Source organism: Lithobates pipiens, unplaced genomic scaffold (genome assembly GCF_037356315.1).
Source record: "Lithobates pipiens isolate NorthernLeopardFrog02 unplaced genomic scaffold, aLitPip1_a1.2 Scaffold_18, whole genome shotgun sequence".
Classification (NCBI taxonomy): Eukaryota; Metazoa; Chordata; class Amphibia; order Anura; family Ranidae; genus Lithobates; species Lithobates pipiens.
Window position 1 is genome coordinate 628,639,404 of NW_027507758.1, and position 27,412 is coordinate 628,666,815.

The 27,412-nt window shown below is 40.1% G+C and overlaps 2 protein-coding genes across 2 annotated transcripts in view; one reads left to right on the plus strand and one right to left on the minus strand.

Annotated features, from left to right (window-relative positions):
• LOC143986874 (uncharacterized) overlaps positions 1 to 27,412 on the minus strand; it is a 259,820-nt gene that overhangs the window by 196,983 nt on the left and 35,425 nt on the right.
• LOC143989733 (uncharacterized) lies at positions 1,847 to 26,251 on the plus strand. Its single transcript, XM_077490007.1, has 3 exons — positions 1,847 to 1,976; positions 2,065 to 2,188; positions 23,905 to 26,251. Exons 1-3 carry the CDS (start codon positions 1,953 to 1,955, stop codon positions 25,014 to 25,016), a joined length of 1,260 nt encoding a protein of 419 aa, XP_077346133.1. The 5' UTR covers positions 1,847 to 1,952; the 3' UTR covers positions 25,017 to 26,251.

Below are 27,412 nucleotides of genomic sequence, written 5' to 3' on the forward strand. Positions count from 1 at the left end.
CCTATGACCTCACAGCTACTCCTCCCAATGTCCCTCCATCCAGAGCCTATATGTCTTATGACATCACACTGACCTCACAGCTCCTCCTCCCAATGTCCCTCCATCTGGCTTTTTTTTCTGAGGTTCTTAGGATGTGAGCGTACCCTTGGCACTTGCAAAGTGGGACTGTTGGTCCTGCATTGTATGTAATGGCATCAGAATGCCTGCACCAAGCTTTTAACCTGCATAGTGTGGGGTTCTTGTGTGGGTAGATTATACCTCAGCCTGAAATGGGGCTTTACTATAATGGATATGTGTAGGGATGGGGTGGGCGTGGAACACCGATACTCCTACAGAGGCACCATCCCAGAGAGAATATGTTTTTTTTTTTTAAATAATAGAATAAAGTGGGACTCTAATTGTGCCTCAGAGTACAAAAATTTGAAAGACATTTATACAAAAATGAACACATTTTTATTTTCTAAAAAACAAAATTTAAGATGCATTCAATTTGAGTTCACATGACGTTTACATCCATGCTATCATCAAGGCCCTGACGAAGCGGAATGACCCGTTAAATGTATAGCCCATTTTCTATATAACATGCTGGGAACTAGCACATCCCTGAACTCAAATTGAATCATTAAGACTGTAATGTATCTTACATTTTTGTTTTTTAGAAAAAAAAATTGTTTATTTTTGTATAATCACATTTGTCTTTCAATTTTTTTGTACTCCTCTGAGGCACAATTAGAGTCCAACTTTATTCTATTATTTTTTTTTTAAATATACCGTATATACTCGAGTATAAGCCGAGATTTTCAGCCTCTTTTTTGAGGCTGAAAGTGCCCCCCTCGGCTTATACTCGAGTCACCGCTGTCTGACTGCCCGAACAGCGTGTCGAGCAGACAGACAGCGGCCATTCTACCTTTCAAAAGCCGCGCCTCCGGCTCCGCCTCCGCCTGTGATAGGCGGAACACTCAATTTCCCAGCAGTCAGTGTTCCGCCTATCACGGACATCGGCTCATCCTCGTACTACGGACGAGGATGAGACGATGTCTGTGATAGGCGGAACACAGACTGCTGGGAAATTGAGTGTTCCGCCTATCACAGGCGGAGGCGGGAGGCGCGGCTTTTGAACAGGGGAATGGCCGCCAGGGCGCCGACGAAGAGCGGCGATCCTGGCATGGGACGACACGGAGGCTCGGGACGGGACGACACGGAGGCTCGGGACGGGACGACACGGAGGCTCGGGACGGGACGACACGGAGGCTCGGGACGGGACGACACGGAGGCTCGGGACGGGACGACACGGAGGCTCGGGACGGGACCGGACGGAGGCTTGGGACACAGGTAGGCTGGACACACAAGGCTGCACGGACACACACACACACACACGGACACACACACACACACACACACACACACAGGGAGGGATGGATGGATGGACACACACACACACAGGGATGGATGGATGGATGGACACACACACACACAGGGATGGATGGATGGATGGACACACACACACACACACACACACACACACACAGGGATGGATGGATGGATGGACGCACACACACACACACAGGGATGGATGGATGGACACACACACAGGGATGGACGGACACACAGGGATGGACGGACACACAGGGATGGACGGACACACACAGGGATGGACAGGCATATCTCACCCTCGGCTTATACACGAGTCAATAGGTTTCCCAGTTTTTTGGGGGTAAATTGGGGGCCTCGGCTTATACTCGGGTCGGCCTATACTCGAGTATATACGGTATTTAAATTTATTTTAATGGACTGGTGAGGAGGATTCTGGGGGTATTGTTTGATTTTACTATCTGTATTCAAATCTAGAGTATTCCTCCTATGACATCCAGTGATCATATGCACACCATATTGCCTCCACCTTCCTGATAGAATAGAGAAATACAAAGAAGATTCTAGAAGTCACCAAGAAGATGACGGAGCTGCTGACAGGAGAGGTGAGGAGGATTCTGGGAATTCTGGGACATTATCCAGTAACAGACAAGGGATGTGTCTGGATAGTGACTGTATCATTGTGTGTGTCAGGTTCCTATAAGATGTCAGGATGTCACTATCTATTTCTCCTTGGAGGACTGGGAGTATTTAGAAGGATACAAGGATATCTACAATGATGTCATGATGGATAATCTGCCACCCCTCACATCACCGGGTAAGAGGAGACTTTATTGTAAAGGAGAGAGCAGTACGGAGGCTCCACCTAAATCCCCCATCATCTGATAGACACATAGAAACAATGTGTTCAGTCTCAGGGGATGGGAGGGAGTGGGTTGGGTCCTCTGCAACTTGTCTCATGTGAGCATTTAGAATAGCACTGATTGCCTGACCCTTACACTGTAAAATTCATATTGTACATTACATACTCCTGACCCCTGCACTATTTACTCTATGGTGTACATTACATCATTCTGATACTATATATTCCTATCTGCTGTATCTTATACAATATGTTGTACATTGCATAGTCTTGACTTCTGCTCTCTCTTCTCTACCCACTGCTATATATACACATAATATGTATTCTCTTTTGTTACACCCATTTTCTACCAGCTGGACATTTTATATCCAATGATTTGATTGGAGCAGAGACCTATACATATTGATACAAATGTGATAATAACATCCTCAAACTTTGGGACCTTAAACAGAAAGTGATAAGGGAGGAGTCAATAACCCAATGATGGGGGTCTTCAGGATCAGTCCAGTGTTCATCTTGGTTGTTCTCCCCCCTATCCTCATATCCTCACTATCTGACCTCTGGTGGGGCTCAGCCCCGCTGTTATTCAAGACTAAATCATGGACTAAATAAGGAAGTGCGGTACTTCTTGTGTTGGGAAGATGGCAATGAGTGATAGAGGGGGAGGGGACACTCGTCCTATAATCTCCTCACCACTGTTACTCCTATAAAAGACAGTTCTTGTTGTCATGTTTCACATGCTTTGTGATATGCCTTTTAAATGTTATATATATATATATATATTATTATGTCCCTGGTTCCTCTCCTTCCTGTAGCTCAGATTTATCATGTATAGTTAGCTCCGCCCTTTGTTCATTCTCCCGGTAATGCATCTTAGCCTCATGTCTCATGGAGTGGATCACATTACAATCTTTTGATCTATCTGATGTTTATTGTTGTAAGATCCTCAGTTTATAGATTAAACTTCACAAAGTCTTCAAGATGTCATCTGGATTGTCACTGTTTATTCAGCTAAGATTGGATTATTGATATCTCAACACAACTGTAAGTTACAGAGATCACACTTTCAATGCTTAGATTAGAGAGACAGAACAGTCAAAAGATCGCTAGAAAGATCAGTGAAATGTCTTTCATAGGATCCTTTCTATTTCTGGCTACACAGTGAGATGTTATGTGGTCACTGGAAATAGGAGCTAACAGACAGTGAAACCATTACTACACAAGCCTGTATGTGTCTGCAAGCAAATCTCAGCATAGCAGTCAGCCATAGGGCAATATTACTGCTGTGAATGTTCATACAACTGTGCCATACAAACAGTTTATACACTGCCTCTGTATGCATTAGCATATGGCTTTTTGTCTGTGAAATCTTATAAGAAAGTCAAAGCACACCTTTCTGTAACTGTATCCTTGGAAACCTGAGCTCAGACACAGCAAAATCATACATTGCTGCTGGAAGGACTTTACTATTAACCCTCTCACAATGTTTAACCACTTAAGGACCAGGCCTCTTTTTCAGACTTGGTGTTTACATGTTTAAAACATTTTTTTTTGCTAGAAAATTACTTAGAACCCCCAAACATTTTATATTGTTTTTTTTTCTAACACCCTAGAGAATTAAAATGGCGGTCATTGAAATACTTTTTTTCACACCGTATTTGCGCAGCGGTCTTACAAGCGCACTTTTTTTGGAAAAAAATCACTTTTTTGAATAAAAAAATAAGACAACAGTAAAATTAGCCCAATTTTTTTTATATTGTGAAAGATAATGGTACGCCGAGTAAATTGATACCCAACATGTCATGCTTCAAAATTGCGCCCGCTCGTGGAATGGCGTCAAACTTTTAGCCTCAAAAATCTCCATAAGCAACATTAAAAAAATTCTACAGGTTGCATTTTTTGCGTTATAGAGGAGGTCTAGGGCTAGAATTATTGCTCTCACTCTACCGATCGCGGCGATACCTCACATGTGTGGTTTGACCACCGTTTTCATATGCGGGCGCTACTCACGTATGCGCTCGCTTCTGTGCGCAAGCTCGTTGTGACGGGGTGTTTTAAAAAAACTTTTTTTTTCTTATTTATTTTAATTGATTTTATTTATTTGTACACTGTTTTTTTTTTTTTTTTTAAATGGATCACTTTTATTCCCATTACAGAGAATGTAAACATCCCTTGTAAAAGAAAAAAGCATGACAGGTCCTCTTAAATATGAGATCTGGGGTCAAAAAGTCCTCAGATCTCATATTTGGGCTAAAATGCAACAAAAGAAAAAATTACGTTTAAAAAAAATATACTTTTAAGAGGTATGGGCGGAAGTGACGTTTTGACGTCGCTTCCGCCCTCCTATGATATAGAGACGAGTGGGGGCCATCTTAGCCTCACTTGTCTCTATGCCCAGCTAGGAAGAGGACCCGATCGCCTCCGCCGCTACCGACGGCTCCGGTAAGTGGCGGAAGGTGCTGGAGGGCGGCGGGAGGGGGGGTGGCACCTCTCCCGCCGCCGATGGCGGTGATCTCGCAGCGAATCCGCCGCGGAGACCACCGTTATCATACAGCCGACCGCCGCCTGAAGAGATGGATATCTCGGTTGTGGCAGCAGCTGCTGCCGTTACCGAGATATCCCTCTTCAAAAATAGGACGTACATCAGCGTGCGGCGGTCGGCAAGTGGTTCAGCAAATTAATATGCAATCTGGGGAAACTAAGACACAACCAGCATTAGAACTCCTACCAGATCAGGAATTAAACCCTGAATCAAACAAAAGAGAGAAATGCTTAACAAAACCAAACTTGAAAGTTTAATGCCCCATACACAGGGTCGGACATTCCGACCACAAAATCCGTCGTTTTTTTTCCGACTGATTTTGGCCCAAAATTGTCTTGCATACACATGGTTGCACAAAGTTGTCAGAAAATCTGATCGTTCGGAACGAGGTGACATCAAACACATACGTCCGTAGTATAAATGGGCCAGTAGCCAATAGATTTAGTCTGCTAGTTTATTCTGAGCATGCTTAGCACTTTGTCAGTCAGAATTGTATACACACAATTGGAATTTAAATGATCGGATTTTGTTGTCGGAAAATTTTAAATACTGCTCTCAAACTTTGTGCGTCAAAAAATCAGATGGAAAAAGTCCGATGGAGCCCACACGCGATCGGAATTTCCAAAAACACGTCCGATTGCACATTTTCCATTGGAAAATCTGACCATGTGTATGGGGCATTAGAGAATCTTAAAGCTGACAAGGAAGAACTGCTGTCTAATATCAATGAGTTATGTTCTAATACTGTTAAATGCATGTCTGCTCTCTCACAACAATCTCATGAGCCAATACAGCTAGAGGGCACTATCAAGAAATTGAATGTTTCTTATGAGAGTTATCAAAGACTGTGTTGAATATACTGATCTCCTTAAAGCGGTACAACACTCAAGGGTCATTGAAAGAATTAAAGGAATTTGAGGAGCTCAATCTTGAAAGACATCATTTAGTGGTGCATACAAAGACATAATTGAGAATAACTCAGCTTCAAAAATCCAGATCTTATCGCTCTCCATCTACTAGACACTCCGCAAGATCTTCCTAATCCCTACAGTCAAGCTCAGTCAACAACTCAAAAGACTGTGCAGATGCTGAAGCTTCTAAAATTCAGTTAGCTTTTGCCCAATAGAAAGCAGAAATGAAAGCTCAAGATGCACACCAGAAAGCAGCTATGGAAGCTCAAGCTGCACGCCAGAAAGCAGAGATGGAAGCTCAAGCTGCACGCCAGAAAGCAGAGATGGAAGCTCAAGCTGCACGCCAGAAAGCAGAGATGGAAGCTCAAGCTGCATGCCAGAAAGCAGAGATGGAAGCTCAAGCTGCACGCCAGAAAGCAGAGATGGAAGCTCAAGCTGCACGCCAGAAAGCAGAGATGGAAGCTCAAGCTGCACACCAGAAAGCAGAGATGGAAGCTCAAGCTGCACGCCAGAAAGCAGAGGTGGAAGCTCAAGCTGCACGCCAGAAAGCAGAGGTGGAAGCTCAAGCTGCACGCCAGAAAGCAGAGATGGAAGCTCAAGCTGCACGCCAGAAAGCAGAGATGGAAGCTCAAGCTGCACGCCAGAAAGCAGAGATGGAAGCTCAAGCTGCACGCCAGAAAGCAGAGATGGAAGCTCAAGCTGCACGCCAGAAAGCAGAGATGGAAGCTCAAGCTGCACGCCAGAAAGCAGAGATGCAAGCTCAAGCTGCACGCCAGAAAGCAGAGATGCAAGCTCAAGCTGCACGCCAGAAAGCAGAGATGCAAGCTCAAGCTGCACGCCAGAAAGCAGAGATGCAAGCTCAAGCTGCACGCCAGAAAGCAGAGATGCAAGCTCAAGCTGCACGCCAGAAAGCAGAGATGCAAGCTCAAGCTGCACGCCAGAAAGCAGAGATGCAAGCTCAAGCTGCACGCCAGAAAGCAGAGATGCAAGCTCAAGCTGCACGCCAGAAAGCAGAGATGCAAGCTCAAGCTGCACGCCAGAAAGCAGAGATGCAAGCTCAAGCTGCACGCCAGAAAGCAGAGATGCAAGCTCAAGCTGCACGCCAGAAAGCAGAGATGCAAGCTCAAGCTGCACGCCAGAAAGAAGGGATGCAAGCTCAAGCTGCACGCCAGAAACCAGAAGTTGAAGTTTTGGAAAAACAATGTGAGCATGCCACAGCCATGGCAAGGTTAAGGGTCTTAGAACAAGCTGCTAGCTAAAGCAAAAGAGACAACAGTTGCAGACACTCATTTGTATCTTATGCCTCAGATTCTTTACATCGTTATCCAGAACACTGTCGCTCCCTGTCACAGCAGCCAAGGAACTCAATTGAGGGCTCTGCATCTGCTGTACCTCATGATTTGTCTTTATATCTTCCAGCAAGAAGCAGACACTGGTATGCATATAATAGACTGTCCACCTTACTCTGGCACTAACCAAGTACCTCCTAGCAAGCGCATTACTCCACAGCTGCAAGCCAACATATCAATGACCTTTAAGCCAGTTCCAGCGTTGAATGCCTTAGCACCAACATATGTTCCCAAGTCACTCAACATCACTGCACCAGCCATCACAACTAACTCTGTTCCACCTGCAGTCATGAGAACACGGTCATGTCACAGTTTGCCAAATACATGCTCCTCATAGAGACCTCACTAAGACAGGCCTCACCACGTGGTGACAAGCCTGAAAATGAAAGGCTGGAAAATCCACCTTTAAGGCCACAATGAGTGACATAGACATCAATGCCACAGAGGAATTAGATTTGCTCATCAGATGGCTAGGTCCCCAGTCTACGGATTGCATCAAGAGGCTCAAAGCAGTTCATATTGATAACCCTGCTGCAGGCCTTTATGCTGCTTGGGACAGACTTGAACATGCCTTTGGTAGTCCAGGGGCCATTGAAGAGGCCTTATTCAAAAGCTTGCAAAGCTTCCCAAAGATCTCTTCTAGAGACAATTTAAAGTTTAAATAACTCAGTGATGTTGTATTAAAACTTGCTAAAGTTGACATCAACTTACCTGGTCTCAGTTACCTTGACACCCCTCGTGGCATCAACCCTATTATTCTCAAGCTACCATATGGCATTCGGGAAAAAATGGGCAGCTACTATATACAGCTACTATACTTTGAATCAAAGTATAAGAAAAAACATCAAGTTGCCTTTCCTCCATTTTGCTACTTCTGTGATTTCATCAAAAGAATTACAGACACTAAGAATGACTCGAGTTTCTCCTTTGGTGACTGTAACCCTCTCAGTTCACCCTCTCCAAAACCTATGAACACACAGACCATAGAGCTCCATTTTCAGTAAAAAGGACTAATGTTCTACCCACACCTGCTACAGTTCTTGAAAAGACTGATCAAAATAGGACAATTGAAAACCCAAATTGCCAATGTCAAAAACATAACAAACCACATACACTTAGGAAATGTATCAGCTTCAGAAAGAAAACCCTACAAGAACGTAAGGAACTTTTAAAGAAATTTGGGGTTTGCTACACATGCTGTGCCTCCACAGAGCACTTTGTAAAGGATTGTAAAGCTATCATCAATTGTATAGAGTGTTGACCATGTGCAAGCTCTTCATCAATATGCGCACAACTCTACTATGTTCACAAACAATCTTCCTGAGGCAAAGCAAGGCAGGGAGTGCACAGATCAAACCGCACCCTCCACTTCAGTGTGTTCTAATCTGTGACAAATCCTGTGCAAAGATATGCATACCACAAAGGTCAGTGTCAGTGTCAGGTCACCTGAGACCAGGTGACAGATGCACTCCGTAGGAATCGGCAGTGCACCACTAAGATAGTGGACCCTAGGATGGACTGCTGCTGATTGTACCCAGGGAGGTTAACCGGTTCCCGACCAGCACGACGATGTATGTCGACAGAATGGCACGGGCAGGCATATTGGTGTACATTTACGTCCAATCTTCAATGCCGCGCTGGGCATACCCGCGATCGTCTCACAGGACGGCTGAATGGAGGAAATGCTGTGTAAACAGCATTTCTCCATTCTGCCTAGCAACTAGTGACGCTGATCTCTGCTCATGTGATTGGAGCAGAGATCAGTGTTCACAAAACGAAAGCCCAACCCCCCCCCCACAGTTAGTAACACACTCCTAGGAACACTTAACCCCTACACTGCCACCCCCTGGTTAACCCCTTCACTGCCAGTGTCATTTACACAGGAATCACTGCATTTATATAGCAGTGATTACTGTATAAATGACAATGGTCCCAAAAATGTGTCAAAATTGTCCGATGTGTCCGCCATAATGTCTCAGTCACAATAAAAATCGGTGATTGCAGCCATTACTAGTAAAAAAATAAATAAAAAATTATTAATAAAAAGGCTATAAAACTATCCCTATTTTGTAAATGCTATAACTTTTGCACAAACCAATCAATAATCGCTTATTGCGATTTTTTTTTTTTACCAAAAATATGTAGAAGAATACGTATCGGCCTAAACTGAGGGAAAAAAATGTTTTTTTATATATTTTTGGGGATATTTATTATAACAAAAAGTAAAAAATAATGCGTTTTTTTTCAAAATTGTCGCTCTATTTTTGTTTATATCGCAAAAAAATAAAAACCGCAGGGGTGATAAAATACCACAAAAATAAAGCTCTATTTGTGGGAAAAAAAGGACGTCAATTTTGTTTGGGAGCCATGTCGCATGTCCGCGCAATTGTCAGTTAAAGCGACGCAGTGCCGAATCGCAAAAAGTGGTCTGGTCTTTGACCAGCAAAATGGTCCAGTCTGTAGGTGGTTAAGGAAGCAAGTCTACTGGATCATTAACACAGATCCCAGTTGAAGCTAGAGAATAGATTCTCTAGGGCACAGAGTCTAAGAGCCAGCAGGTGTTCACCAGAGCCTCTAGTGGTGAGGATGGACTGCGCTGCAGTCTGACTCCAGGTTGCGGCCCCTAGGGTCTCACAGCTCACGGTAGACTACAGGAGACTGAAGCAGTAGGCTGGAACAACAGTAAAGAAATAAAGCAGAGGTCAGGGCAACTAGCAGTCAGGAACAACAGAGTACACGCCAAAGGTTCAGGATCACAGGCAAACAGGGATAGTCGAGAACATGTCAAGGTCGGCAACGGAGACAAATGAAGAGCACATGGCAAGCAGGAAACAGGAAGCCAAACGCACAATTAATACACAATGGTTGATCAGCACCACTGACTAGCAGTGCACAGGTTAATATAGGGTTCCCTGAAAGGGCCTGGGGTGGAGACATGCTTAGAGGAGAGGTTATGAAAACTACCAGGTGGCAGTGGCTGGCCTCTCAGTCTTAACACACGAGGAAAGGTAAGCAGACAGAGAAGGATTACTGCATAACCATGAGTCAGCCTGAATGGGCCATAAGACTGTATACTAATCTGGATGATCAGAGCAACAGATCTCTTGCAAGAGCTATTGAAGATAACAAGAGATGCTCTACCTGATACCCTAAGCACTTGTTCGGCACTACAGAAGTCTTAGGTAGGAGAGCCAGTGGTTTTGTAGTTGCTCCTCTGAATGACAATGTGGAAATATCATTGCCCACTATCACTGCAACTAGATTCCAATCGACAAAGAGGAGATCCCTACTCCTGAAGCTGCCTTTCACCATTCTCACTTGAAGAACATAGCTGACCAAATAGCAGCCCTCAACGAAAGTGCTGATATCCTGCTGTTACTCAGCCGAGACATCTTAAGGGTGCATAAGATTCGTCAGCATATCAACGTCCACTAGTTGCACCATATGCTCAGTGTTTGGATCTAGGCTGGGTCATCATAGGCAATGTCTGTCAAGACAAAGGCAGAAGGTCTTACTCGGTCTCTTCCTTTAAAACACACATACTGTCAAACGGACAGTCTACTTGTTCTGCACAACGACCACATCAATATAATGTGAAAGAAAGGCTGTTTAAAAAAGGTGCACAACGGCACATCATACAAGACTATAAGCTCTTAACTTCTGGGATGAGAACATTGGCAACACAGTGTTTGAGATAACCACTAAAGAAAATGAGTTGGCAGCTACCATGGAAGACAAAGAATTCTTGAAAACCATGAGTAAAGAGTTGTACCAAAAGAATTCCAACAGTTGGGTAGCACCTCTACAATTTCACACCCCAAAAAAGAGACTACCAGAGAACATGCAGAATCATGGTTTGTTTCTTTAAAGTGCCGTTTGAACCAGAAGCCTGAGAAGAAAAAAGCACTTTGTGGACTTTATGCAGAAGGTGTTTGAGAGAGATCATGCTGAGCCTGCACCTCCTCTTGAGGAAGGAGAAAACTGTTGGTACCTACCATGCTTTGGTGTCTATCATCCTTGTAAGCCTGATCAGATTAGGGTGGTCTTCGACTCCAGTGCTCGTCATAAAGGTGTCTCCCTCAATGACAATCTTCTGACTGGGCCTAATATGAACAACAATATTATAGGAGTTTTACTTTGCTTCAGACAAGAGCCAATTGCTGTTATGGCTGACATTCAGCAAACGTTCCACTGTTTCATCTTCCATGAAACCTGCAGAAACTTCCTCAGGTTTTTGAAGCTACTGCAATAATGATGTAATTGATGAACTCATAGACTACAGGATGAAGGTGCATGTTTTTTGGTAACAGTCCTTCTCCTGCAGTAGCAATTTATGGACTGAGGAAAATGGCCCGAAGGTGAGAGGGAATTTGGACGACAGTTCGTGGAAAGTAATTTCTTTGTAACGATGGACTCAAATCTCTGGCTACGGAAGAAGCTATTGACCTTCTCACTAGAACCCAGAACATGCTTGCCACTGCAAACATTAGACTTCACAAAATCATCTCCAACGGTGACAAAGTCATGAGAGCCTTTCCTGCTCATGACATTGCTATCAGTGTCAAGAAATTCCAACTAGGCTCTGACCTTTCAATTACAAAAAGCAGTCTTGGATTTTCCCCTTACCCGAGGAGAAACAACAAAGGTGGGAATCCTGGAAACGATCTCTAAAAGCATTATAGCAACTCCAGATACAATGCTCTTACACTTTAGCATCCTTAAAGCATGCCATCAGAAGAGAAACCATTGTCTTCTCCAATGCATCCAACAAAGCCATTGCTGCCATCACCTATCTTCGAGCTACAAATCCCAATGGTGAAGTAGGTGTAGGATTTATCGTGAGCAAGGCCAAGCTCACACCAAATCTGCACAGACTATTCCAAGGCTTGAACTTTGTGCAGCTGTGTTAGCTGTGAAAATGGCTGAGTTTATAGAACTTGAAACAGATGTTGAAATAGACCCTTTTTGACTTTTATACAGACAACCAAATAGTGCTAGGATATATACACATTCAAATATGGCAGTTCTATGTGTATGTTGGTAACAGAGTGGAACACATTAGTACCGTATATACTCGAGTATAGGCCGACCCGAATATAAGCCGAGGCCCCCAATTTACCCCGAAAAAACTGGAAAACTTATTGACTCGTGTATAAGCCGAGGGTGAGACATGCCTGTCCATCCCTGTGTGTCCGTCCATCCCTGTGTGTGTATCCGTCCATCCCTGTGTGTGTGTCCGTCCATCCCTGTGTGTGTGTCCGTCCATCCCTGTGTGTGTGTCCGTCCATCCCTGTGTGTGTGTCCGTCCGTCCATCCCTGTGTGTGTGTCCGTCCATCCATCCCTGTGTGTGTGTCCGTCCATCCATCCCTGTGTGTGTGTCCGTCCATCCATCCCTGTGTGTGTGTCCGTCCATCCATCCCTGTGTGTGTGTCCGTCCATCCATCCATCCCTGTGTGTGTGTCCATCCATCCATCCATCCCTGTGTGTGTGTCCATCCATCCATCCCTGTGTGTGTGTCCATCCATCCATCCCTGTGTGTGTGTCTATCCATCCATCCCTGTGTGTGTGTCCATCCATTCATCCCTGTGTGTGTGTGTCCATCCATCCCTGTGTGTGTGTCCATCCATCCCTGTGTGTGTGTCCGTGCAGCCTTGTGTGTCCAGCCTACCTGTGTCCCGAGCCTCCGTCCCGAGCCTCCGTCCCGAGCCTCCGTCCCGTGCCTCCTCCGTCCCGTGCCTCCTCCATCCCGTGCCGAGCCTCTGTCCTTCCAGGATCGCCGCTCTTCATCGGCGCCTCGGCGGCCATTCCTCTGTTCAAAAGCCGCGCCTCCGTCTGTGATAGGCAGAACACTCAATTTCCCAGCAGTCTGTGTTCCGCCTATCACGGACATCCTCTCATCCTCGTCCGTAGTACGAGGATGAGCGGATGTCCGTGATAGGCGGAACACTGACTGCTGGGAAATTGAGTGTTCCGCCTATCACAGACGGAGGCGCGGCTTTTGAAAGGTAGAATGGCCGCCGTCTGTCTGCTCGACACGCTGATCGAGCAGGCAGACGGCGATGACTCGAGTATAAGCCAAGGGGGGCACTTTCAGCCTCAAAAAAGAGGCTGAAAATCTCGGCTTATACTCGAGTATATACGGTAAGTTCTCTATGCTTGAACAATGGAACTATGTTCCCACTAACCTCAACCCTGCTAATTGCGGCAGTCATGCAGTACCCACTACTGCATTTATGGACACATCATGGCTATCTCCACCAGTACTCTTGAATGATAAACTCATCTTAATTTCTACAAATTCTACCCTTTGAACTGGTTTATCTGGAATCTGATAAGGAAATCAGAGCTGTTACTGTAAAACTCAACACCCGTGAAAGCAAGGTAAGGCTGAGTCCTCCCTGTTTTGAACACTTTTCTAAGTGGTCCTTTGTTGTATGAGCCATTGCACATCTTATTCACATTGCTCATCAATTTGCAAACTGCTCTAGCACTGAAAAGGAGTGTCACAAATGGGACATCTGTAAAGGCCCCTCCTCAATTGAGGAGGTCGCTCAAGCAGAAAGGGTTATCATCCAATGTGTCTAACATAAAGTGTATTCATAAGAGATTGTTAACATATCAAAGGAACTCAACCTCTAAGGATCGTCCTTTGTACAAATTAAATCCGATAATTGATCACAAGTTATTTCAAGTTGGTGGTCACATTGGAAGATCTAATTCGTTCAGTGGAGAAAAAAAGCCCCTCATTATTCAAGGACATCATCACATTCTTGCTTTGTTAGTAAGACAGTGCACATCAAAGTGATAGAATCAGTGGTCTCTTCCTGTTTTATTAATGCCTTCATAAGATGTGTTTCTGTGCGAGGACCTGTAAAGTTACTTAGATCTGACTGTGGGACTAATTTTACAGGAGCAGTAAAGATAGTGAACTTCTTGAATGACAACAAGCGTAAATGGGAATTCAACCCACCTCATTCCTCTCACATGGGAGGCTCTTGGGAACGCATGATTGGAGTTGTATGAAAAATCCGGGACTCTATGCTACTGGACCAGAAAACCTCCCAGCTTACCCATGAAATCTTAGTCTTCTTGCAGAGGTGTTTGCTATAATCAATGCAAGGCCACTGATCCCTGTGTCCTCAGATCCAGTGTATCCAGTATTGCTCACTCCAGCCACTCTTATTACCCGAAATATTGGGATTGCCACTATTCCCACAGAGGAAGTTGATTACTCTAACGTTTACTAGCATCAATGGAAACCGGTTCAACATTTTTCTATTGTGTTTTGGAACCGCTGGAAGATGGAGTACCATTCTAAACTTCAAAGTCGTAGTAAATGGCAAACTAGCAAACCCAACCTACAAGTGGGAGACATAGTTCTCTTGAAAGAGACAGATTCTGAATGAATGAATAACTTTTGTATAGCACTACATATGCAAACTAAATTGCCTCAAGGCGCTTTTGCCACCAGTGTCCAGTTGGGTCTTCAGAAGAGATGGGTCTTGAGCTTCTTCCTGAAGGCCAGATGTTTTTCTTCCATCACAACTATTGGCCTATGGGTCTTATTACAAAGACTATGCTAAGTAACGATGAAAAAGTAGGGAAAGTAGAAGGTAACTGTTATAGTCTTAATATCTCAAATTTGATTTGGCTTTATTATACTTTATTTAGAATATGAATTCTCCATAATTGTGTGTATGATAGCTTCGGATTAATATCTCCAGATGATGACATCCTGAAACTGAAAAAGTAAACATTTAAAACTTGTCAGGATTTTGATGAATATTGTAAATCTTATATATGCTTTTAAAGACCTATTCCTATGTAACTGATATTTTTGTTTAAAGTCTAAGATTCTCCTTCCCCTACCTCCTGTCATTAGAATGGTCAGTCTATTTGTCTGAATGATACCAGATGTTGAATAGCTATGGTAACCACTCCTTAGCCCACACCCTTGTGAGAGAGTGTTAATTAGAAGGAGGGTTTATTCTTTTGGCACGAATTTAGAAGCTTTGAGTTCATATAAGCAAAAGCTAGTTGGAAGACGGGCCTTCTGCTCCTACACTCAGCTATGAATACATCCATATATTTCAGCACACAGACTTTCAGCTACTCTTCAGCATACAAGGGCTTATTCCGCCATTTCTAAAAGCGAAGACAATAGAACACATGATCTAACTTGTAAGAACTCTTTTTATATCTTTTAAAACAAATGAACAATACTAGAATTTTATCATTGTACTATTTTTGTAAGTATTATTTTTCTATTTTGGTGTGTACAATAAAACACACATTTTGATTTACGCTGACTCCGAACTAATTAAGGAAATTCATCTCACAATCATAAGTTTGTCTTATCAAAATATATATATATATATATATATATATATATATATATATATATATATATATATGACACTTTTTACAGTAACCAGTTCAGCCCCGGAAAATTTTTTACATTGGCTCAGCCAGACAGTCAATCGTACGTCGGAAGTTTTTTTTCAACTTCCTTCCTTTGATCAGAGGGGAAAGAAGTGATGAACAGAAATTAACTCCGCAAAGATTGAAAAGAACCTAGAAGAAAATTATGATATTGATGATTGTGAAAGACCGGAGAATTTCAGATATACAGAAGTCTTGACAGATGGTTGAATTCGAGTCCAGCGGAAAAGTTTTATATTTGGTGAGTAGAAAATTAATATGGAATTTGTAGATGTTTTAGCTGATGAAAGTACATTGGAATTTAAAGGTTTATCGAAACAGGTCTCTGATGCTGTTTTATGGAAATCAATGTATAATCAATGCTTTCAGGCAAATACTGACATTGAGAAGGATAGATTCTCATCAGTTAAAACAAAGAAAAAATTACGTAATGTAATGAAGCTAGTTACAGTTTTTAATACTATGGGGTTTGATATGCCAGGAAAACAAATGCAAAGTGTAACAGAAATTGCACAAACGCAGGAGAAGATATATACTTAACAATTGACTGAAAAAGTTTAATTGGAACATAAAATGAATGCATTATTGCAGTCGTTTAAAGAAAAAGAAAGTCAAATCGTTTTTTTGACTCAGGAAAGGATTGAACATGAGAATATGCGAAGTCTGCTTAAAAAACAATTACTGCAAGCTCAGTCTTCTGCACATGCTCAGTGCTCAAAAATGGAGGCTCTTGAACATGTGACAAAGTCGGATGTGAGAGTTTATGACGTTGACTCAGGAATTGAAACAATGGAGTCTTCTGATGAGTCAATTGTTAGTAATTCATCAGACAATGAAAGTGGGAAGTCAATTGACTTCAATAAGACTAATATTAAACAAAAATGTAAATTTCCATCGCCATATGCTCAGAGAAAAGTTTATGCAAAAAGAGCAACTCTTAAATGTTTTGTTAGCAAACGAGAGGGTCACATAGCCAGGTTTTGTTTGTTGGCTAATAATAATAATAATGATATACAAAAGAGGTTGTGTTATCCGAAAACCATGCCAAGGCGTTATGAAGTATATTCTGTACGCTGGTGTAGTAATTTGAAGTATAGAGGTCATCATAATCAAACTTATTTCCCTTCTAAGACCCAAATGCAAAGATTGCAAACTGAAAATAGTCCATTAAGACAGGAAAGGTATCATTATGTAGCATATAACACTGTGAAAAACAATATTAGCAGTCCTTAAATGAACTGCATGGATGGTAAGAATTTTCTGGTTGATGTTTATTTGCTATGAAATAGGTTATGATTTGAGCTTCAGAGATTTGGTTTTGACGTTTAGAATATTATTGAGGAATTTGATATATTTTTTATATTTTCAAGGATAATCCTCTGGATTATTGTTTGTTTTTTATTAATTTTTCCTTGTTATGATTATTATGTTTTTTATTTATTTTTTGTTTTGTTCAGGCTGAACATTGAAAGGTTTAGTTCACCTGAAAAGGAGGGTAAAGAACAGCTTTGTATTCAATTAGTAACTGAATACATTTTCAGCTTGGTACTCAATTAGCAACTGAATACCTTATGTTTAAGACAACAGAGAGTTAGCTGTAGACAGTAGAACTACAGACACATTCAATTAGCTAAGAAAACAGATTTGTATGGAGAATTAGTGATTTCATCCTGAATGGTTAAAATGTATGTTGTGAAGAGAATAGACACACAGAATTCTTAATTTGTAGAGAAAATTGAAGGGGTGATTTCTTTGCGTTTTTTCTCCGGTTGGCACATTATCATTTTTTGGGTCAGTAGACCATGATCTTGTGTCATGACTAAAAGGGTTTTTGTGTTTCATATACTACAACACCTACAGGTGGGATTCACTAATGATGATGCTTTAACAATTGTTGGGATGTTGATTTAATCATGTTTTTTGAGTTTGGGTATAACAGCAAACTGTTCCATTCATTTTAATGGGTGTAAGAAAGTATTCTCCTTTTGAGCTTAAAACAGGAAGGAAAATGGCGTTTGTGTTTCCCTGTGAATTTTTTTGTTTTCACCTCAAAGAGAGCCAATAGAGAAGTCAAATTGGTTGCAGAGGTTATGAAAAAAATGGTCCCTCTACACATTTCCAGTTGAGAAAGGAAGTTAATTCATGATAAAAAGTGTTATTGTGTTAGCTAAAAATATAAGTCTTTTATATTACAATATTTCTTGATTAGGAGATTATTAAGAAATAATTTGTATATATACTGATATGTAGTATTTGTTTTTAAGGTAAAAAGGATTGTATATGTTTAAAATGTTTTATACATAGTACTCATAGGCATATCCTTAGGAATTTTAGAATGAGTAACGCCCATTGTTTTAGAAAGGTGGGAGGGAAATTGCTCATTCTGTGGAACTGTATAGCCCAGACAAACTTTTAAACTAATCTTAGGAAGGAAAAAGGTGGGGGTTGGAGTTTTAGGAGTAGAAACTTGTAACAGGAGAGTCAATTAATGGAGGGCACACATTCCAGAGAGATTTTCACTCCAGTACACATAAGACACACATACAGCATGAAGAATTATTGTTACATCCACACACATATCGGATTTAATCTTCATTGTAAGAATAATCTATTTTTGATATTCTACAATTGATATTGTTCTTGTAACATTTTGTTATTAAACCAAAATTATCTTTTGTACAAGATAAGTGGTCTATCAAGTTGACCAAGAACGGAAAGGTTTATTTAAAACAAAATTAGATGTTGTTAGCACAAGTCTAAGACAGAAAGGATAATGGTGATTAAAGAATTGTCACATGTAAGGTCACACCCAGAGATGGTGAGATGCATGTCACAGGCGGAGCTAAAGTTTCAGGAGTTGGAACATGGAAAAGTAATTGGGAAGGTCCATTGACATTTTGGATGTTCAAGGGGTACAAATATCTTCTCAGTTCAGTGAAAAATGTATGTAGAAATAAAATGTGGGTATAACAAATTGTATATGCCGAGATAATGATGCTGCATTCCTTTTTTCAGGAATGAATTATAAAAATCTAATCTGGAGAAATCATGGATCCCAAAAAGATGTCAGCTCAACAAAAGAAAAGTTTTAAAGAGAGAAAATGCATCATCATCACAGGATTCATTTTATCTGTGGTAAAATATATCACAAACTATTCCAGTTATGCAGAGGTTAACAGGATAGAAGAACTACACAACAAAGATCACATATTGTTCAGAAATAAGAGAGATGTAGACATTGATATCAATGCAGATGAACTAAAAAAATAAGAACATTGATATCATTACAAAGGACAAAAATGATAGAGTTATTGATATTAATGCATATGACAAAAATCATAATTTTAGAGATGTTGATATTAATACAGCAGAAGATTTGTATGGATTTGTATGTGTAGGACAGGGATATGATTTCTGTTTACAATTGTATTTCATTCACAGCAATAATAATGAAATCAAAGTTAAAATAGAATCCAAAACACATTTTGTTAAAATGCAGGGATCTTATAGACTAAATAACAAAACCGGAACTTTTGAATGCAACATATTGTTGGAGTTTCTGGTCTATATATTTAAAAGGTAATGATTCAACAATGTGGTCTGGAGATGTTACTAATACTATGTCATAATCTGGGAAAATACTTTATCCCTTTGATCAATTTTATTACCTTTTTCAAAGTTTCGTGAAGATATTAAATCCAAAACATTTAAATATAATTGGAGATGAAAAAGGGGACGTTATAAGAACATGGGATTTTAAAGTAACAAGAAAATTTACTCAAATAAGGGTCAAAATTTATATTTCTATAGTTGATAGGATTGTTCCAGAAATTAATATTTTCCCACAATCTTCAAAAATTATGGAAGATAAAGAGAATTTGCATTTGATATGTAATACAAAAATATCTTTACCTCAAAATTCATTGTTAACTTGGAAAAGGAATGATGAATTTTTGGGTAGTTTTCTTTACAGTTCTACTATCATAATTCATAAAGGAATTGTTTATCAACAAATGAGAGTATCTTTGAATGATACTGGTGTATATATGAATGTTGCATATCAATAGGAAATTATCCGGTGAAATGTGCTAAGGCAAGTGTTGTTGTTATGTCTCCAAGGAAAACTCAATGTGTCAATCAGAAAAGTTTCTCTGCGAGTCCTTTTCAGATTAACCATTTCTAATCCAGAACTCTTTTGAGAGAGGGAAAGTTTGTCATTATTTTGTGGAACTTTAATGTTTCAGAATGGAAAATGGAAAATTTCTACAAGGTTTCCACAATGTCAAGGACATCTGGTTAATATGGAATTGGGTATTGAGAGATGGTTTGGAATTAATAATAGAAATTATAACAGAAATAAGCGTGGTATTGTTGAAGGTATTTTAGGAGGGATTGGCACAATCGGGAGTATAACAAATAGTATGGATATTAATACTTTAAAGTCTGATCTAGAAACTTCTGGTTTAGTGGGAAGTAATGGTATTAAAATACAAAGATATGTAAATCAGATTTTAGAAAATATAGTTATTAAAACTGCTAATATCATGGGTCCATCTATTGTACATCTTCAAAATATTACTCTTGATTTGATGAGAAGTGAACAACATTCTCGTATAGCCAGAGCATGCTTAGAGATTCAAACTGAATATTCCACTAATTTTAAAATAATTGCGCAAGCATTTCAGAGTGGAATAACTCCTCTTGGTATTTTACAATATTTACCCAGAGAATATGCATATGTTATAAATCATACAGATTTATGGGTAAATAAATGGCTAGGATGCAAACAGGATGTATGTTATAGTTCTTCTATGATTCCAATAGCCGGAAAAGAACACATTTTGGTTCCAATCACTGTTTTGGGATTACCTGTCAGCAATACACAATTATTACACTATAAATTACAGTATACAGATTTTGTATTTAACAATGAAAATTTTGAATTAGAACAATTAGATTTGTCATCATGTTTACAATTCCAGTCTAAAGTTATCTGTTTACCTAATCAAGATAAAAATATATTTCATTCTTGTTATCATAATCACACATTATGTTCAGCAAGAATAGAAAAAGTTGAAACAATTTTTGAATTAATTACTCGTGTAGATAAAAAGAAGGTTTGTTTTCAGATTATGTCAGATACAGAAAGGGTTAAAACTTTTTTCTCTTCTTGTACAAATGCAGAAAACCTAAATCAAGGTTTGTATTGTATAGAAGGAGACATTGTTGCAATAAGTATTAATAGGTTGAGAACAAATTTAACAAATATGTTTATGAAAAATATTAGCGCTCTTCCTACACAGTATAGTATTTCCCAAATAGATGAATTTCCATGGGAAAAATGGGCAAATATAATTCAAAAGGATCAAGGTTTATTAATAGCTTTGGCTAAGGAATTGCAAAATGCCGAAGTATTGTTTAAACATGAACAAGGTAATTTGCAAGAAATATCACATCAATGATCAGAATTTTCAGGAAGTAATTGGTGGAAAAAATTTAGTAATAGTGAATCAATTTGGAGAAAAACTTTGATAACTTCAGCAGCAGGAAATATTTTATCACATCCTATTGTTTATTCTTTTTATTATTATGTTATTCCTTATATTCCAGTTATGTTTGATGTTTAGAATGAAAAAATTATATTCTCGAATTAGAAGTGAAATTAGGAAAGGCGATGATTTATTGCAAAATAAGCTTAAAAGGAGAATGGGTTTTGGAGTTACGGATTCAGTTACACATGATAGAACATTTGGAGTTATTGAATCAAAGTCTGCTTGATTGATACATGAATGTTTGAATGGATTTATATCTGAAAATATGATTAGTATTCATATTTCAGAGGGGAATGTTATATTCTTAATATCTAAAATTTTATTTGGCTTTATTATACTTTATTTAGAATATGAATTCTCCATAATTGTGTGTATGATAGCTTTGGATTAATATCTCCAGATGATGACATGCTGAAACTGAAAAAGTAAACATTTAAAACTTGTCAGGATTTTGATGAATATTGTAAATCTTATATATGCTTTTAAAGACATATCCCTATGTAACTGATATTTTGTTTAAAGTCTAAGATTCTCCTTCCCCCACTTCCTGTCATTAGAATGGTCAGTCTATTTGTCTGAATGATACCAGATGTTGAATAGCTATGGTAACCACTCCTTAGCCCACACCCTTGTGAGGGAGTGTTAATTAGAAGGAGGGTTTATTCTTTTGGCACACATTTAGAAGCTTTGAGTTCATATAAGCAAAAGCTAGTTGGAAGACTAGCCTTCTGCTCCTACACTCAGCTATGAATACATCCATATATTTCAGCACACAGACTTTCAGCTACTCTTCAGCATACAAAGGGTTATTCCGCCATTTCTAAAAGCGAAGACAATAGAACACATGATCTAACTTGTAAGAACTCTTTTTATATCTTTTGAAACGAATGAACAATACTAGAATTTTATCATTGTACTATTTTTGTAAGTATTATGTTTCTATTTTGGTGTGTACAATAAAACACACATTTTGATTTACGCTGACTCAGAACTAATTAAGGAAATTCGTCTCACAATCATAAGTTTGTCTTATCAAATAGAGCTTTCTTTTGGTGGTATTTGATCGCCTCTGTGGTTTTTATTTTTTATGCTATAAACAAAAAGTGACAATTTTGGGGAAAAAAACACAATATCTTTTACTTTTTGCTATAATAAATATCCCAATTTTAAAAAAATATATTTTTTTTCCTCAGTTTAGGCCGATATTTATTCTTTTACATTTTTATGGTTAAAAAAACGCAATAAGCGTATATTGGTTTGCGCAAAAGTTATAGCGCCTACAAAATGGGTTATTGATTTATGGCATTTTTATTCTTTTTTTTTTTTTTTTTTTTAACTAGTAATGGTGGTGAGCTGCAATTTTCATTGTGCCTGCGACATTGTGGTGAACAGATCGAACACTTTTTTGCCACCTTTTTTGAAACGATTGACATTTATACAACGATCAGTGCTATAAATAGCCACTGATTACTGTGTAAATAACACTAGGAGCGATCAAGAGGTTAAATGTGTTCCCTGACTGTGTGTTCTAACTGTGGGGGATGGGACTGACTAGGGGAGGAGACGATCAGAGACTATATACTAGGAACACATGATCTGTCTCCTCTCTCCTGACAGTACGTGGATCTGTGTAAGAGACGTTCAGCTAACAGACGCATGCCAGCACATATGTACAGTGTAAAGAAGGACTTGCATTGGCGGGTACGCACATAGGTGCGCGATAATGCGCACATGCACACACAGGTGCGTGCTGATGTGCGCACATGTGCACGTAAGGGCGCCAAGTAGCTATTTAAACTGAGCACTGACACATGAACCTTGCTGAGCGGTCTTTCAGCTAGTGCTTGTTAACCTGATCTGTTCCTGTTTCCAGTATCTTGACCCGTCTTCATCTGAACCTTCTCCTTGACCTCCGCCTGCCTGCCTGATCCCAGCTTGCGTTTGACTCTGCTATTGCCTGATGCTCTTGTACCTCACTGCCCGTCTATGTACCGAACACAGCCCGTGTCCCGTCTAAGCCTCTGCCTTTTGTCTCGGTACCTGCTCTGTCCGGCTGTTGATGACCTACTGGCTTACATCCCGGCTACGCCTCTATCTGCTGACCCAGCGATACGGAGCTCCGATCCTCAGAGTCTGTCCAGCACTCTACAGCCATCTGGTTCCTGTCAAGGTCCGGCCAGCACCGTCCACTAGATCGGCCCTCGTGCCACTTTGTGTCCTTCACTCCCTGTCACCACTATCAGAGGTGTCGGCCAGGAGGTGCCGGAGAAGCCCTCTCTCCAGCTCGATCTTCACCAGGTACGTGACAATCTGTGTGTTTACACACACAGATCCACGTTACTGCTCTGTCATAAGCGATCACGTGTGCCCGGCGGACATCGTGGCCACGAGGCACATGCATCAGTTCCTTGGCGACGTGGCAGGCACGTGTGCCCCTATGCCAGCGGGAAGCCAAGGACATCATACGACGCCCACCCAGGATGAGAGAGCCACCTTGCAGACATCGTATGATGATACGTGGAATGGGAAGTGGTTAAACTTCACAAGATCTTCAAGGTGTCATCTGGATCGAGTCACTGTCAGCTCAATAAACAAAGATTGCTTTACCAATATCTCAACACAACTGTAATTTACAGAGATAACACTTTCAAAGCTTAGATTGGAGAGACAGAACACTCCTTGTTTACTTCCTCTCTGACTAAGGTCCATGAATAAAGAAATGATCTGGTAGGAGATCAGAGGACCCATTTACTAGTTACCTTGAGGGGGGAATTGTAAGATCCCATAGACGAAGCTGCCTGATGTGGGCAGAGTCCTGGTTTAGGGGAACCAATCAGCTCATGTCTAGTAATAATCTTTTTATTTCTATTTTAGTAGATGGACGGGAGATGAGGAAAACCTCAGAAGATTGTCTCACTTTGTCTGCAGACCGTAAGGTAGAAGATGAGGACATCACACAGTATAGTCCAGGAGAAAACCCGACTACCTCAAATGTCCATCCGGCACCACACAATGTAGATGGACCATCGTATTCCTCTTATCCTGAGGAACCTCAGACTGTGAGGGACGGTGCCATCCTTCCAACAGAGAAGAGCTTTTCCTGTACTGAGTGCGGGAAGTGTTTCCATTATAAATCACATCTTAACGTACATAAAAGATCTCACACAGGTGAAAAGCCTTATTGCTGTCCTCAGTGCGGGAAATGTTTTTCAGTGAAGTCCCATCTTTACACACATCAGAGATCTCACACGGGGGAGAAGCCATATTCCTGTCCTGAATGCGGGAAATGTTTTTCAATGAAGTCCAATCTTTCCACACATCAGAGATCTCACACGGGGGAGAAGCCGTATTCCTGTCCTGAGTGCGGGAAATGTTTTTCAGTGAAGTCCCATTTTTACACACATCAGAGATCTCACACGGGGGAGAAGCCATATTCCTGTCCTGAGTGCGGGAAATGTTTTTCAGTGAAGTTCAGTCTTCACACACATCAGAGATCTCACACGGGGGAGAAGCCGTATTCCTGTCCTGAGTGCGGAAAATGTTTTTTAAAGAAGTCCAATCTTTACTCACATCAGAGATCTCACACAGGGGAGAAGCCATATTCCTGTCCTGAGTGCGGGAAATGTTTTTCACAGAAGTCCTGTCTTTACAAACATCAGAGATCTCACACAGGGGAGAAGCCGTATTCCTGTCCTGAGTGCGGGAAATGTTTTTCACAGAAGTCCAATCTTTACACACATCAGAAAACTCATATGGGGCAGAAGCCATATTCCTGTCCTGAGTGTGGGAAATGTTTTTCACAGAAGTCCAATCTTTACACACATCAGAGAACTCACATGGGGCAGAAGCCATATTCCTGTCCTGAGTGTGGGAAATGTTTTTCACAGAAGTCCAATCTTTACACACATCAGAGAACTCACATGGGGCAGAAGCCGTATTCCTGTCCTGAGTCCGGGAAATGTTTTTTTAGTGAAGTCCAATCTTGACACACATCAGAGATCTCACACAGGGGAGAAGCCGTATTCCTGTCCTGTGTGAGGGAATTGTTCCTCACCGAAGTCCTCTGTCCGCTCTGTTAAAGGAAAAGTTCACCTTTTATAAAAAATAATAAATTCACATTTTCTGCAGGTAAAAAAATTTTAATTTACAATTTTTTTTTTTTTTTTTGAGGAGCCTGGAAAGCATTGCAGCCATGATGTGCTGATAGCTGGTGCTATGCAGGACTCCTGCAGACTGTCCTTGTAATCTGTCTGCCTGTACATTATACAGGAAGGCAGTTACAGTGACAGGAAGAACCAATTATCTACCAGAGAGCTCACAAGCCGACATCGGCAAAGGACAGAACTCTGTGAATGAATGGCACAGCCGTTTTTTTTTTTTTTTTTTCATAAAGTGACAGCCGGTACGGGGAACATCTCCCCACACTGCTGTCACACAGAGGACTCGGATCACTGAGCCACTGCAGGAACAGGAACATGTAACATCTTCCCGAAGGTGAACGTTTTCTTTAACTCTTTCACTGCCAGAGCCGTTTTTGTGGTTTTTTTTTTGCCCACATATGAAAAATAATTTTAGGCCTGAAGATTATATAAAACACCCAAAACATTATATATTTTTTGAAAGCAGACAGTCTGGAGAATAAAATGGCAGTAGTTCCATATTTTTATGTTACATGATATTACTGAATAAGTCTAGGAAACACAATTGTTTTTGTAAAAAACACACTTATCTTAATCTTAGGGGCAGAAAAACACAAAAAACGAACAATTTTTTTTTTACAATATAAAAGCAGAAGTTGCACTGAGTAAATAGATAACCAACATGTCAAACTTTAAATTTGTGTGCGCCTGGGAATTGGTGACTAACTTAATTTTATGTGCTTGGGTGTAACTTGAATTTTGTACAAGTAAAAAAAAATGTTTTAATGTACTTAACTTTTTGTCATGCACATATCTATTATCCCGCTAATCTTCATAACTCATGACCAGCTGATTGTGCAAGATACTTTGACTCTGCCATTTATCAACATCTCCTTGCTATGTCCCCCAAGCGTTGTGTAAGTGGCACAGATGATGATTTACAATGTTTTAAAAAATATGAGAGTGCTATGTATTTATATTCTGTATGTTTTTTAGTTAGGCTGATTTTATTTGCTGCCAAGGCATAAAAGATCCTGATGAAGCTTATTGATGTGAAACACGTTGGCTTTTCGCACAATTCAGCAAAGCTAAATGAGTCATTATGAATATATATATATATATATATATATATATATATATATATATATATATATATAATATATATATATGGCCTTATGTTTGATGAATTTGTTCCCATGTGGTTTTAACACATCATTTTAATATTTGTAAGAAAGATTTATATTTTTTGTAATTTTTGTGTTCTGCCTTTTTTTATACCAATAAAGTCCGACATACAAGGTTCTTTTTGAAATGATAAATATTATGAATGTGGTACATTTATAGTAGCCAAATCTTCCTCTTTTTTTTTTATTTATAAAAAAAAAATCATTGAATGATTATGACCGACATTCACCCAGCTGTGATGAATATTGGATGTATTTTATTTCATACACTGATTTCCTTGGCTCCATCTAGTGGCCATAATGTGGTATTGTGCTATTTTTATTGAGGTATTTCAGGAAAAATACCCCATTTTGGTCACTAGATAGAGCTGACCATCATAGGAAATCACTTTGTTATATTATGGCCAGAATATGTAATGGCTGGATGAATGGTTGTCACATTCATCCCATGAATTTTCTATATGTAGAGCCCATTAGTTTCCTTCATCAGACATGTCTTCATACTAATACCTGAGATCATACTCATACACTGTTGAGTACAGTACACACTGAAGGGTAAAAGTTATTCAAAGCAACAATATTAAACCAACAATTGATTTAAACCTGAAAATTTGCATTTGGCCATTAGATGGCGCTAAGTATCATAGAAGTTATCTAGTGAACAAATGCAACCTTTTTTATTTTCATTCGATGGAAAACTTTCAACCAACTCAGCAGATCGCTATATAAATTGTGTATAATAATAATAATAATAAATGTCAGGAGACGTTTATATAAAGATGGGAAGTATGTAGCAGATAAATTAATAGACCTCCTAGAAATGTTATTACCAGGCTGCAGCAAGGGGGAGCTCTAATATTTAGAGTGATCCCATCTAGCTCACATTAACCCTTTCACTGTCAGAGCTGGTTTTACATTATTTTTGCACACATGGTAAAATGCAGATTTTGGGCCTGAAGATTAGATAAAACCCCCAAACATATATTTTCTGAAAGCAGAGGCCCTGGAGAATAAAATGGTGGTAATTGTTAAGGTGTTCCTCGTACACAAATGTCACCT